This window comes from Lissotriton helveticus, chromosome 9, assembly GCF_964261635.1.
Source record: "Lissotriton helveticus chromosome 9, aLisHel1.1, whole genome shotgun sequence".
In the NCBI taxonomy this organism is placed as follows: domain Eukaryota; kingdom Metazoa; phylum Chordata; class Amphibia; order Caudata; family Salamandridae; genus Lissotriton; species Lissotriton helveticus.
In genome coordinates this window covers 180,631,983-180,647,398 of record NC_136070.1, presented here as the reverse complement: position 1 = coordinate 180,647,398, position 15,416 = coordinate 180,631,983, and the positions used below count along the sequence as shown (strand labels likewise).

The 15,416-nt window shown below is 51.0% G+C and overlaps 1 protein-coding gene across 2 annotated transcripts in view; it reads left to right on the top strand.

Moving 5' to 3' along the window:
- Window positions 1–15,416, top strand: part of SOS2 (SOS Ras/Rho guanine nucleotide exchange factor 2) — a 358,219-nt gene that overhangs the window by 293,268 nt on the left and 49,535 nt on the right. For both annotated transcript variants that reach the window (XM_078659714.1, XM_078659715.1), the window contains one exon: window positions 246–363. In XM_078659714.1, coding sequence (XP_078515840.1) covers window positions 246–363 — 118 coding nt within the window. The remainder of the gene's footprint in view (window positions 1–245; window positions 364–15,416) is intronic.

Here is a 15,416-nt window from a genome sequence, read left to right as displayed (position 1 = left end):
GATGGGCTTGTAGAGAGTGGTTTGAATTAAGACTGGGGACTCAAGCAGGGCTTTGGAAGTTGGGACTTTATCTCTCTGATGGTGTACCTTTGTGCACTCATGCTTGAATTTCCATTTAAATCAAGGGTATGGAGCAATATTAACAACCATAATATGTGTACGGTCATGGTCGAATGCTTTTGAAGCCACATGCACTTTTTGCTCTGTGTCAATTTTTTTTACCAATGTTATTTTTTGTTTGTTAGGCATTGCAAGAGAGAAAAAGAAAAGCATTGGACGAAGCAGTTGAATTAAGTCAAGATCATTTTAAAAAATACTTAGCAAAACTCAAGTCAATTAACCCACCCTGTGTGCCTTTCTTTGGTAAGCTAGTAATTTTAGTCCACATTAATATTAAGGTATTGCTTGAATTTAATTGTTTGTATAATTACAGTTGACCTATTAATTTAGAAATGGCTTGTCAAACTGTTCAAGCTTTTCTCCGCAGCTTTCCCCGAAAAACCTTACAAGCACTCTGTACAGTTAAGAAATCTTATTCATGCTTCTCGTTCTAGTGCTTATTGCTTTGCATAGCTCAGCTGTATCCTATTGGAATTGTTTTAATTTACTATCTACTATGTAATACTGAACTCCATGCCCAAAAGTCTGACATCTACTGTCCAGCACAGTTCCAGGGAAATTGGGGGCAGAGAGGCGGTGCGCTCACAAGTTTGTCGATGGTGTCATTGGTTCTGTCCTACTATGGTGTTGCAGGGATTCTGCTCAGGTACAGGACTGTGGTTGGGACCATATGACATTAGTAGATAGGGACTGAGTCACCATACCACCTTAGTACCACGAGCCCGAGTCCGACTTGCTAAAGTGTCTTACTTGTCCTCCTACTCATGACCAGAGGAACAAGTGAATTGACACCCCAGAACTCAACACTCCAGAATATCTCCGGGATCGAGGTGACACTCCCTTTCGCTCACCCACTTGTACTCTTCCACAATAACATATGAAAGAGACACTCAGGAAGTTGAAATGTTTATTTAAACTATCATGCTCTAGAATGCAGTATATGTGCCAAAAGCGGAAAACTGCCTAGCAAAAATAGCATCAGCATTGTCAATGAAATGCATGTTATGAAAAGTCCTGTCATATTATAAGACAGAGTAGCCTAACCCCCTCCCCTTCTACAGAAGCAAACTGATTATACAGCAAAGATCTCTGGGTTTAGCAGCTGACTGTGTACCTCAGCATACACAGATGAACGTTCTACATCTCGGATACAACTGTCATCTTCCCTCAGGAAATATCTGTCTCTGTCTGTTACCTTGCTACTTGCAAAACAGACACCAATTGTCATTGTTTAGGGTTCCTGCCATTAAAGCATTCATGGAAGGTCTTAAAAGGATAATTCCTCCCAGAATTCCAACCTTTCCGTTCTGGAATCTAAACATTGTCCTTACCAGGCTCATGGGTCCCCCATTTGAACCTATACACAAATGTGAGTTACAATTTCTCACCTGGAAAGTAGCCTTCCTTGTGGCCATCACATATCTCAGGAGAGTTAGTGAACTCCAGGCATTAACCATACAAGAACCATTTTTGCAAATACATCACAACAAAGTGGTTCTTAGGACAACCCCTAAATTCCTACCTAAAGTAGTCTCTCCATTTCACCTTAACCAGTCGGTTGAGCTCCCCGTCTTCTTTCCGCAACCAGACTCAGTAGCAGAACGGGCTCTTCATACGCTTGACGTTAAAAGAGCTATTCTTTACTACATTGACAAAAACAAAAAGTTTCAGGAAAACTAAACAACTTTTTGTAGCTTTCTCACCACCACATAAGGGCAATCCTATATCAAAATCTGGAAATGCCAGGTGGATTGTTCAAACCATTCAAGTATGCTATCAAAAAGCAAAGCGTACATTATCAATTCCCCCTAGGGCACATTCCAGACGCAAAATAGGGGCATCTGTGGCATTCTTGGGGAAAATCCCCATGAATGACATTTGTAAAGCAGCAACATGGTCTACACCACACACATTCACTTAACATTACTGTGTGGATGTGCAAGCAAAAGAACAAGCTAGTGTGGGCCAAGCTGTACTAAAAACACTGTTTCAAACTACTGCAACCGATACAGGTAAACACTGCTAAGGCACAACTGCTGTGTAGTCTATGCTACAGTATACAATCTACAGCTCATATGCCTCAAACGGAAAATGCTACTAACCAGTATGCATCTGTTCTTGGCATGTAGAGCTGTAGATTTGTATACGCCCACCGCCTCCCCGGATACCTGTGTCTATTGCAGTAATATCTTACTTAGATACATTACACATGGACGTCTTTCTTTTTCTATCTCAATCCATCATCAACCTTTATGGCGAAAACAATCTGGAGATGGGGTCTATGCTCATGCACACTACTAACCAAAGGAGTAGTCACCTATCTCGTGACTACAAAGAATTCTACAATATCAAAGTGCAAACATCCGAGCCCAACACCAGATGGCGATCTATGCTACAGTATACGAATCTATAGCTCTACAAACCAAGAACAGATGCATACTGGTAAGTAGCATTTTCCTTCTTATCCATCTAAAAAGGACCCACACTAGACATCTGCTCACTGATATCTTTAATTGATATTGGGATATAGACAGTCAAGGAAAACACTAACATCAACACGCAGTGGTGGTGACGCTTATGCATGGCTTTATCGTATCTTCCTGGGCAGAACAAAGTCAATGCAGAGGCTCGTGGCGTGACCTACTTGGGCACTGCTGTGTAAATATTCTGTATCTTGTCTGGTGCCTGGGAGTAATTTAGAGGTGAGTAAATTGCTTTTAGATCGAGTATCTACCAGAAACAGTTACTGAAGTTAAGAAGCTTTTTAGACCCAATTCAATTGTGTTTAGATGCAACAGAACAATTGCAAATACAGTCCCTCACCAGCTATGTCACCCTCTCATCATCCTAGAAGTGACTATCTGCCACATGCATCAAAAGTAGGATTTGTGATTACCAAATAGCGAATCGCTATTTGGTTATTGCAAATCCTTATGCATGTCGGATTTGCAATACATTTTGCAAATCCTAAACGTTAGCTAATAGCGACTCGGTAATTGCGAATCGCTATTAGCTAATATGACTCCATTAATTCCTATGGGCCTACAGGCCCCTAGGAATGAATGGGAATGCATTCGCAAATTGCGATTACCAAATTGGTAATCGCAAATTGCAAATGCAATTCCAAAGGTGCCAGGGGGCCTAAGGCCCCCCTGATGCACCCCTTACAAAAGGTAAGTGTGTACTTTGCGGCTACCAACAACATCCGAGCTCTACTATGCCGAGGAGAGACTGTGACACTGATCCTCCTAGACCTCTCTGCAGCCTTCGATATGTTCTCTCACCCCACACTCATCTCAAGGATGCACAACATAGACAAAAAGTGCTCAACAAATCTACTGACGATTGATTATAGCTCTTTAGTTCGAGTCAAAGGCATAGATGAGGTAAAGGTGCAGTTCACTGAAAGCAGTTCAGTTCAAGAGTTAGTTCCTATATTAAAGGGCTTGATGAGGCAACAGTTACTACTTTACTTTTAGGACGAAATCTGCGTGTCTGGCTTAGCCTGTAGTGAAGCCTCGCTCCGTAATCATGTTATCGCCAGTCAGCTAGCACTGATTGGCACTCTCGGCAGCCAATTCACTTGGGGCAGGAGCTGCAATGAAGGAATAGCACCTCAGAACTGATTGGCAGGCATTGGTTCGACAAATGCAACCTTCAGAGATCCAGCGGTTGCTCATTCTCTAGTTGCAGCATCTGGGCTGTATTTACATGGACCATGTGCTTCTTTGGGAAGTTGAGACCTCCAGGCCGATATTGGTAACTGCTTCGACTGCAACATGAGCTCCTCCTTTGGATTCTCTGCAGGATTGAGCAGCCGCACCGCCTAGCATAATTAAATGTAAGAGCTTGCTCATCCTGCTATTTTGCCTTTTCTGGTATACCAATTATTTAAGAGGTACTCTACAAAGGTTTTAACAGTGGAGTATGATAACCACAGGATTGGTTAATGGAGAGGTTGCACTCATAGATACAGATAAAGTTTCTTTCATAACTTGTCTTCTTTAATTTTAAAATATTTGTTCAATATAATGGCATTTTAACTGTGAACATAGCATACCCAAGACAAAGATGCCTTCTGGGCGAGGCCAGTTTCTTTCTTCCAGTGGTGTAAGATCATGTTCGTGGCATGTGTAGCTGTTGCTACACATGCTGTGCATACTCTTGCCATATGTTGTTGGCTCAGATGTGAGCAACTTATTTTTCTTTGAAAAAGTCTTTGAGTCGGAAGGTATGTCTACTCCACCTATTACTGGTAATGTGCAAGGTCATCGGCTCCATTGTTAGATTGTTTCTTTCCACCGTCTGCTATGGACGTGTATCCTGCAAGCTTCAAGTTGACACATTGTGATGTTAGTAACCGGTACCTCTCAGTTCTCCCAACCAGATTCTCATAAATAATCATCCTTCTGCTTTGACAGCAGTAACCTCCGTCGACCCCGATGACGGGTTACTTCCATTACCCAAGGGCACTTGTCCCTTCACGGGCCTTCTCCTCTTTGTCTTTCATCAAGAATTTAGACTCCATGATGGAAAGAACCCTTACAAGTACTGTCCACATTGCCAATCTACATACCACGGGACAGATCACCTTCGGTTCTGTAATTTGTGTCTTTCATCGCAGCACAACGAGCACGACAAGGCATCATGCGTCCCCTGCCTCAACTTAAAAATAAAAGATGTTCTGGTACTGACGAGATAAGCTCCTAGCTCAGCAAACCATATTACACTGCTAGGAGTGTGACTACCCTAACCTTTTTGGGGATCAAGATGTTGAGGCAGAGCCAGAGTCCTCAGGGCACCAGACCCTTTGCTTCAGCACAGAACCAGTCACTCCGAGGTAGAAGAGCCACATGCTGTCCAACATAAGACATTGAGTGTGAGTTCAACACCGCTACCCCTCGTCCCCTCAACACCACCTCATCGGCACGGATAGGTCAAGCACTGCCTCGGAGGTGGTCAGGCATCATGCCCAGAAGCCCACACTCCGGCTTCTGGTACAACACTGCCTGAAGGACATGGTCGGCACTGAACAAAGTCCTTGGAACTGAGTCTGAGCCAACCACCAACACTGAAGTTGCTGCTCCAGACCTGGCCATAGGTGCAGACAACACTTTCAAAGCCCGCACTGAAACCAGTTTGCAAGATTTCTTCAGCGCTAGAAGGCCATTTGCCGTGAGATGTCCAAAACCCACGCTCTGTGTCGAAGTGTTTGCAACCCAAAGTCCCGACGTCAATGGGGTTGGATGACCAAGAGAAGAGTATCCTGCTTCAGCTCCAGGAGGAGGTCGACAACATCTCGCCTTCCATCCTCCAAGAGGGAGGATTATCACCAAGTCACCTCCAAAGGAGCAAGACTTTCTTTCCTGCAAGTTGAAGCTGACTTCAGAGGAGGTTGAGGAAGCATTGTGACTGGGGCACTAGTCCAGCACCACTTTCTCACCCTGCACCGCCTCCTACTCCACCACCCCCTACTCCACCACCCCCTTCTCAAACACACTCCCCAGAGGGACCACATCCCTCCTCTTATGGGGAAGGGAGTCCCTCGCACCCGCTTGATACATTTGAGGTATTGTTTGGCCCAGGTGCCAGGGTTGACTCATGGGATGATTTTACCCTGCAGATAAGGACCCAGATGTCTACATTGCAAAGCCATGCCCTCCTGATGACACTACCTTGTATCACAAGATCATCAGCAGAGCCCCAACATTTCACAAGGGTAAGTTGAAAAGGGATCAAGAGAATGAGGAGTTCCTTGTGGACAAAGCAAACATAAGGAGATGATGGACGGAGCGTTGAAACTTTTCAGACACTCACCCCAGTCACAGATCTGGGTTGAATCAATCATCGTTCTTTAGCTCACTTCGCCACCCCAGTTCAGACACAGCTCTATGCAAATCATTCTTGACCCTGTGCCTCATGGGAACAGTCCAGCCCGAACTGCCAAGCCATGTCTTCCCTGGACAGGAAACAAGTATGGAGCACCATAGTGTCATCAGGCATTCTGCTGTGTACCAGAAATACAAACTGATGTTTCTGCTGCCTGCCTGGCAGGGGAACTACCCAGAAAAGAATTACTATTATTGCCGATGCACAAGACTTGATCTGACACCGAGGCAGAGACTGCCAAAGATGGCTACTGCGGAAGGTCATGCCCAGAAGGCTGAAACTGATTTGAGCGAGCACCCGTCTACAACTGGCCTTGGAATCCGCAAATGTCGAATTTTGGTGCAATCATGCAGGCCTACTGCAGTGATCCCTGTCCAGCAGTCCGTGACCCGAGTAAGGCTGCCACTGCAGTTCAGCACCACTGAAGCCACTACTGCAGGTATGGGTTTCCTGCCTTGTACCAGTGGCGCAGCTCCACCAAGCAGGTAAAGTAAGGGCTAGCTGTGGACAGACTAAGAGACTGAGCGTGCAAAGAAATCTGCCCTGTGAACGAGTACTTTTTTTGTTTGTGTAAGCTCATTGTGATAAAAGCCTTTAAACTGATCTACGCATTTGCCAGTGGGATAACCCAGAGAGAACTACATCTGTGCCTGATTAATGCCTATGCTCATACGGTTGACCAGACATTGTAAACATAAACATGTCTAGACTAGAGATGGCCCCAGTAGGGTTTTAACACCTAACTGGGTTTTGGATAAGAAAATACAACACTGTGTTAAACTGTGTAGCATTTGGTTTTGCTGTGAGATTAATGCACTTTCTTATCAACCAAAGATTAGCACTGGGCTGGACATTACATTATTGTGTCTGTTGGTTGTATTCTGATTGATCGCTAACTAGCCTTTGACTGCTTGCCATCGCTACTCTGAGAATCAAGTGGGAAAAGGGTGTATTAGGCTCATTTGGCAGAGCCATAGTATGATGGAACCCAGTACACAAGTGGCAAATGAGCCTAACCATCAAATTTTTTGACCACTAGTCCCCTGTCTTGTCTGTGGCTCCTGAACTGTCTTTGGCCGTCTACATCAACGCCAGGCATATTTCCAGTGTACAGTATCAAGTATCTGAAAGAAACAGGTTAGTGTTAGATCCCTTACCTTAGAATATCCCCAGGCATCAGACTGGATCCGGAAAGTTTTGCGTAGCACTACCCCTGCACGTCGGTAGGCGTCGTCCGCGGCCGTCGTCGGCATCGTTGGCACCGGGATGACGTCGTCAGAGTACTTCGATGCCACCCTCGCGCGCTAACATCAGTTCTTCTTTTTTCCACGCCAGCAAGCGCAGATCCGGAAAAAGCAGGATTTCTTAGTCAATTTTTTACTAACTTTTTCGATCTCTTTTGGATCCTTTTCCGTGTCGATACGACTCTCGGTGCCGATAGGGATGCCCGGGATCAAACCCTGTGCCGACTGTAACCGCCTGATGTCGGTTACCGACCCCCAACCGTCGGTGCCTCTATTGCCTTGGGGCAGACCACGATGACAAGTCGTGCCCCGACTGCCGGGCCTTGACGTCGAAGGCTAGGCGGGAGCGGTCCCGTAAGCACCTCGAGCTCTGGCAGTCGGCCCGCGCTGTTCACGGTCCCGGGCCAGGAGGAGGTCGAGGGATCGGTCGCGGGGCCAGTCATCACAGCTCGGCATGTCGACACCACTCGTCGGGCTCCAAGTCCTCAGGTAAGAGGCACAAGAAGTCGAAGAGACGCCGCCGCTATTCCGACTCCCCCCGACGCTCGCGCGATGCGGACGGGGGTTCGGGCTACACCGCCCATGTGGCTCCGCCGGAGACGCTGGCGCCGTGCCCAGCTCCATACCCGCCGGTCCCTGGGCTGAACGCGACGCCGAAGGAGATCAGTGCCTTCCTCGTAGCCATGAGGAATCGCTCCCCTCCAACGGGCCCTTCGGAGATGCCTCCGGGCCCCGTGGGTCCGTCTATGTGCCCTAGCGGGCCGGTGGCTCCGGCGCCATCAGGTGCTTCGGCCCCGGCGCCATCAGGTGCTTCGGCCCCGGCGCCGTAGACGACTCCGGTCCCGACGCCGCAGGGCCCCACTGGATGGACCAGGTCCGGATCTGGGTCGCCGCTGGTTGACCTCACGACCCCTCTGCCGGCGCTGTCCCCCAGGGTGACTCCCTCGACCCCGGACGACGTTGTCCCCGGTCCCCCCCTCTGTCCGGATCCGGCGTCAGACTGGCGTCGCTCGACGCCGAGAGAAGAGCAATTCTTCTATGATACGGCCCCATCCTTTGGACCTGACTATCAGGAGATAGGGTGCGAGGAGGATTGGGAGGGTTCTGAGGACCCTCTGGCACGGGAGTCCCAGTTGTATCCGGACTGGGCAGTTGAGCGAGGGGAGGCCAGTGGTCTGGACACTTCGCCCGACACTGGATTTGTCTCCCCTCCTACCGTGGCTACGGAGGAGGGGGCTGCTTACAGTGTGGTCTTGACGAGGGCGGCCAAGGCCTTGGCTCTTGAGCTCCCCTTCGCGGCAGTGAGGACTTACCTCCTCACCGAGGTCCTCCAACCGCAGGCATGCTCTTCGGAGCCTCTACTGCCGTTTAATGAGGCCCTTACTGACGTTCTGTTGGGCACCTGGTCCAAGCGCGCTTCAGGCCCCCCTGTAGATCGGAACGTGGCCAGACGCCACGGCCCGGCCCCGGGCGACCCTAGCTTCCTGTCCACCCACCCCACCCCGAGAGCCTGGTTATCCAGGCCTCTAACTCCCAGACCGCATTCCTGACTGCCCCTCCTGATGGGGAATCCAAAAGGTATAACCAGTTCGGTAAGAAGCTGTTCTCCTCGCTTAGTTTGAGGTTGCTGTCAGTCAACACCGCTTGCCTTTTGGCCCGTTACACCCACTCTCTGTGGGACACGGTTGCGGACGTGCTGCCAGTCTGCCCGGAGGAGGCCCGGGCAAAACTCGCTCTAGCCCTTGCGGAAGGGCGAGATGCAGCACTGTACTCTATTCGATGTGGGCTGGATACCACAAACTCACTAGGCAGTGCGATTTCCACGATGGTGGCGGTTCGCCGCCACACCTGGCTGAGGTCCGCCAACTTCTCGGCTATTGTCCAGAACACACTCATGGACATGCCGTTTAATGGCCGTCGCCTCTTTGGCGACAAGGCAGACAGTGCGCTTGAGCATTTCAAGGACTCCAGGGCTACGGCCAAGTCTTTGGGCCTGTCTGGCCAGCGCCAGCAAACTTCTGCCTTTCGCTCCTTTCGTGGCCAAGGAAGGGGCGCCCCCTCACGTCCTGCAGCCACGGGCCACAGACTAACATCCAGCGTGGCGGCGGCCGTGGTAACCGCCGTGGCGGTGCCAGGGAACAGCGGCGAGGCCAGTCCACATCCACCTCCGCAGCATCCGCCTCAAAGCCTTCCTAGTCCGAGCTTTCAGGCCCATTTGACGCCAGTGGGGGGCAGGGTTTGCCTTCACCTCCTCCACTGGCGCACCATCACATCGGACAGGTGGATGCTGCAAATCGTCCGAATGGGCTACTCCCTCCCCTTCAAGGCGACTCCTCCAACCATGCCACCGCAGTACCACCGCGTGTCGGGGGATCACTTGCAACTTCTGCAAGAGGAAGTTACGGCCCTCTTGTCCAAGGGGGCCATTGAGCGCGTTCCTGGGCCAGAAGTAGGGTGTGGTTGTTACTCCCACTACTTTCTGGTTCCCAAGAAGGGCAAAGGGGGCCTACGCCCTATCTTGGACCTGCGGAACGTCAACGACTTCCTCCGGAAGGAGAAGTTCAAGATGCTGACTTTGGCTCAGGTCTTAGCTGCCCTAGACCCCGGAGACTGGATGCTAGCATTGGACTTGCAGGACGCATATTTTCACATCCCCGTCCTGCCGGCGTTACCTGCGGTACACGGTAGGCCACGAGCATTTTCAGTTTACCGTGCTCCCCTTCGGCCTTACCAGCGCCCCTCGGGTGTTCACGAAAATGATGGTGGTGGTCGCAGCTCATCTGCGCAGATGAGTGGTGTCAGTCTTCCCCTATCTTGACGACTGGTTGTTGAAGGCGGGCTCGCCCCAGACAGTCGTCAGCCACCTCCAGACTATGGCCGACCTCCTGTACCTGCTGGGGTTCTCCATCAATGTGCCAAAGTCACACCTGTGTCCCTCTCAGAAGCTCCTCTTCATCGGAGCGGTTCTGGATTCGGCGCAGTTTCTGGTTTATCCTCCCGAACAGCGGGTTCGGGATATTCAGGCTCGGATTCCGATCTTTCAGCCTTTATCCCGAGTCTCGGTCAGATTGACGCTGCGGCTTCTGGGGCTGATGGCCTCCTGCATCCTTCTGGTGCATCACGCCAGGTGGCGGATGCGGGCTCTGCAGTAGGACCTGAAGTTTCAGTGGGCCCAGCATCAGGCCAACCTGTCCGACCACGTCCTGATCTCGGAGGGCACTGCAAGACAGTTGCAGTGGTGGCTCACGGACCGCGATTGGGTCAGCGGCAGATCTCTATCCCTACCCCAACCGGAGCACGTAGTGGTGACGGATGCGTTCCTCCTGGGATGGGGGGCCACATGGGCAAGAGGGAGATCAGAGGCTCTGGTCTCCGGCGGAGTCTCGGCTGCATATCAACCTTATGGAGCTGCGGGCGATCCGGCTTGCACTTAAAGACTTCCATCCCTCCGTCCAGGGAGGTGTAGTGCAGGTGTTCATGGACAACACCACCGCCATGTGGTACTGCAACAAACAGGGCGGGGTGGGGTCGTGGACCCTTTGTCAGGAGGCTCTGCGCCTCTGGCAATGGCTGTAACACCAGGGCTTGTCCCTGGTGGTTCAACACCTGGCAGGTTCCCTGAACGCCAGGGTGGACAAACTCAGCCGTCGGTGCATGATGGATCACGAATGGCGTATGTACTCGGACGTGGCGCAAGATATCTTTCAGCAGTGGGGAGAGCCTTGGTTAGATCTATTCGCCACAGAAGAGAATACGCAATGTCTTCAGTTCTGCGCGTTGGAATTTCCAAGGCGGCACTCGCTCGGAGACGCTTTTCGTCGCGAGTGGAGCTGCGGTCTGTTGTACGCCTTTCTGACTATACCACTTCTGCCCAGAGTGCTGAAGAAGACCAGGCGCGACTGTCGCAGAAGCAGGGGACGTTCCTCCACCTGAACCTGTCCAGTCTCCTCCTCCATGCTTGGAGATTGAGCGGCAACAGTTGAGGCCATTTGACTTGCCTCCTGAAGTCTGTGATGTCATTCTGGCAACCAGGCGTCCCTCTACAAAATCAGAATACACCTGCAGGTGGAACAAATTTGTGGCATGGTGCACAGCAAAGGCTGTGGATCCCCTTTCTGCCCCCCTTTCAGAGGTTCTCCTCTTTCTTCTTTCTCTTGCCCAGCAGGGCTCTGCTCTGGGCACTATCAAAGGCTACCTCTCTGACATTTCAGCCTTCTTAAGGCTTCCTGATCAGCTTTCTCTTTTCAAGTCCCCTGTTTTAAATAGATTCTTGAAAGGCATCACTCACATGTTTCCTCCTGTTCCTTTCGTGATGCCTCAGTGGGACTTGATTTGATGTGGGCTCCCTTCGAGCCACTTAACAATTGCCCACTTCGTCTTCTTACGTCTTCTTACTCTTAACACTGCATTCCTGGTTGCCATCACTTCTGCCAGGGGAGTGAGTGAGCTCCAGGCTCTGTCTTCTAAGCCTCCTTTTCTTTCTGTCCATCCGGACAAAGTTGTTTTAAGAACGTGTCCTTCTTTCCTGCCCAAGGTGGTTACAGCCTTTCACATCCGGCAGTCAATCACCTTGCCCACCTTCTTTCCGCCTCTGCATCCCTCGAAAGAGGAAGAGAGGCACCACCGTCTGGACCCAAAACGTGCGCTCTCATTCTATCTGGACCGCACATGCCAGTTCCAGGTGAAGGACCAGCTCTTTGTTGGTTATGTGGGCGCTAAGAAGGGACGGGCGGTGCACAAACGAACCATTTCTCGATGGGTAGTTTTGTGCATAAAGGCTTGTTATTAACTGGCTAAAAAGGAGCCTCCTGTTGGTCTGTGTGCCCATTCCACTCGGGCCACGGCGGCTACTACTGCCCTGGGTTGGGGAGTCCCATTGCAGGACATCTGTCAGGCAGCTACGTGGGCCTCGCTGCACACGTTCGCTAGACGCTACTGCCTGGAGAGTAAAGTCCGGAGAGATGGCTTTTTCGGCTGTTCTGTTCTCCAGGACTTTCTGGTGTGATCATTGGTTCGCCGACCCACCACCAGGGTTGGTATTGCTGGGGTATCTATTCTAAGGTAAGGAATCTAACACTAACCTGTTTCTTTCAGATGCACAAGTTAGTTACCTTCGGTAACGATATATCTGTAAGAAAAAGTAGTTGGTGTTAGATTCCTTACCGCCCCACCCATTCTCCCCAGCCTGCGAAACGATATCTAGGGTTAAGGTTCTTCCCCTTGAGGGCCCTAGTTTCATGGCACCAATGTAGGTTTTTATCAAGGCTCTGCGTATCTGGCGCGGAAAAGCTGTGTATAAGAACTGACGTCAGCGCACGAGGGCGGCGTCTAAGTACTCCGACGTCATCCCGGCGCCAGCGACGCCGATGACGGACGTGGAGCCGCGGAAGACACCTACCGACGCGCAGGGGTACTGCTACACAACACTTTCCAGATCCAGTCTGACGCTTGGGGATATTCTAAGGTAAGGAATCTAACACTAACTACTGTTTCTTACAGATATATCGTTACCGAAGGTAAGTAACTTGTGCATTAAGAGTGTAGCTAATTTTCGGGGGAGGAGCCAAGCTCGCGTCCGCGATGGCCGCGTTTTAGCTCGGCTCCGTTCGCTTTCCTGCCTGGAACGTCTATCCTGTGTCTTATCCTGCCCCGGGAAGTATTCTTTGGTAGACTATGGAACTAAGACATTTCGCTGGCACTTACCGTCTGATCCGTCTGTTCCTAGGTGCCGCGGATCCTGAGCTGCGCCCTTGTTCGCTTCGGGGTCTCCGGAGCGGGCGGGCCTGAAACTCGGCGGCGCCCGGGCGGGGCGGAGCGCTGTAGCCGGCCCTTGGTGGCGGTGTGGGCTCGGTCGGAGAGGCCGATGTGCAATTAGACCGGTGACGGCTCTCCGGGCCTGGACCGGCGATCCTGCGGCCTGGTGTTGAGGCGCTGCCTTCCATGGACGGGGGTTGACCGTGTATGTGGCTCGTCTCCCCTTTGTTCTCCTGTCCGGCCATCTTGAGTCCCTCCGCCCGGACTCGGAGAACGGAGCCGGTGGCGTGGGGGAGCCGGCGACCCTCCTTATCCTGGTGGCCTGCCTTCCTGCCCTGGGGGTGCCTCTGCTTGTGGTCGGCTGTATCCTGTGTGACCCCGCTTGTGGCCGGACGGGGGTCGGAGATTGCCGCGGCCCCGCCGGGCTTTCAAGATGGCGGCCGGCTCCCTGTCTCTCAGCCTGGCCGAGACTGGCGACGCTGGCCCGCCGCATGGCACGTTTGCTGAATACCGTAAAGGTGAGCCTACGCTTGGCGACATTCTCGCCGCCTTGCGCTCCTGGAGTGCTTCCATGACCGCACCTATCGCTGGACTGGATGATGAACATTTTGCCGGGCCTGCTGGGCCCTCCTCGGTGTGTGCGGCTTCATCGCTGCTGTGTGCTGCTGGGACTCTCCTGGAGGTCGTGGACCCGGTGGCTGCCGCTTGTTTGGGTGTACGGATGCCCGCTGCTCTCAATCATCATGTGATTTCTCCTGTGCTGGGGGTCCGCCGTCCGGGTCCCGTCCGGACCGGTCTCGTTGGATCTCCCATTCCTTTTTTGCCTCGAATGGCCGAACGAAGATCCTGTGGTTGCTCCGCCGAGACGGCTTTCCTCCTATTGTCGGCGGAACTGTGCCTGCATTTCCTGCGGTGGTTGCCGTCTTTTCCTGTTCATCTGGGTCGACATCGATATGACTTTTGTGGATTGACGATTGGACTCCCTGCTATTCGCCTCTGGTTCCTCATGATCTGGTTCCTGGTGCGTTGTATGCCTACGGCTTTGGATAGACGAGGACAGGGTTGAGATGAACTTGCCTCGGTGGACTATTATTTTGCGGTATGGTCGGATGATCCGTTTGTGACTGTATGACTATGTTCGATTCTCCTTCATGTTCCTGGAGCTTATCCTTGTAATTACTATCTTCCCATGGGCACTGAGTATGTTTGGACAGGGGGGTGGGAGCTGATGGTTTTGATTATGTGGCTCCTCTCCCGTCGTTGTTTCCCTATTTCCCCTTCTTCTTTTTGTCTTTGTGGTTCTTTCTTTACTTTTAACTCTTCTATATTTCGGGTTTCTGGTTAGGGCGACAGGCACGCTGCTGGGGGGGTAGGCCATAGCCTTCTGCAGGGGTGCAGGGTGGGGTGTGCGGGGTGGGGGGGGGGTCTGTCATTTAGTTTTTTCCCCCTTTTTTCCCTTTTTGGTTCTATGGCTCTTATGTATCCCTTTTTTCGGGACGCGGTGTCTGCATGTGGGCCCCCTGGGGTGTTTTTTGCTAGCATGGGCCTTCTGGTCTCCCTGCCGTCACAGTTTACTACGCATCTATTACTCCTGTTACCACTGGTTCCCTGTGCCGGTCTATTTTTGAGTGCTTTGTTAGCCATGGGGCGCATGCTGTGATGCCGCGTTCTTTCTTCCCCCCTTTTTCCCGATGTCCTTTCCCTTTTTCCCCCCCTCCCCTTTTTTTTTTCTTCCCTCCCCTGGGTTGTTGTAGCGGAGGGCTCTTTGTTTTGCAAGCCTATTTTCCGTTCTGTGTATCATTGTGTGTTCTCGTAGTGGTGGGTGGGCGCTGGGCAGCGGTTGCAATTGCTTACTAATGTGGGACTCACGTTCTGCCTCTGCTAAAATGTAACTGTTCTTTTTGAATTTTCCTGTGTTCTGTATTACTGCTTGCTCGAGGCCCGCCACGGCCCTCTGGACCTTAATGATTGCCATTATTCTGCTATACCCCTTTTTCTATTATAAAATCAACCTTCTCTCATCCTGCTCGTGGTGGTTGCTCTGTGGCTTTTCGCCTTTGATTCCCGTTTGGATTACTGTGGTGCCCTGCTGGAGCTTCTGTCCTGCCCAATGTGCTTCTATAATTGTGGTGGCCGGCCCGATGGGTTGTAGGCCCGTATTTGTGAGCAATTTCTGCACAATAAAGGTTTTTAAAAAAAAAAAGTGTAGCTAATTTTCAACCATTTGTTTACATTCTTATCAGAATGACAGAACCTAGGTTTATATCTATTGGAATTCGGGTTGCCTTTAAGTTTATAGCATTCATCCAATTTTATTTCTGTGAAAGTCTTGCCTACAATTTATTGGATTATGATGTGTTGCCATTTGTATCGTTCTCAGAGATACCATTGTAGAGATATGTATCCTTC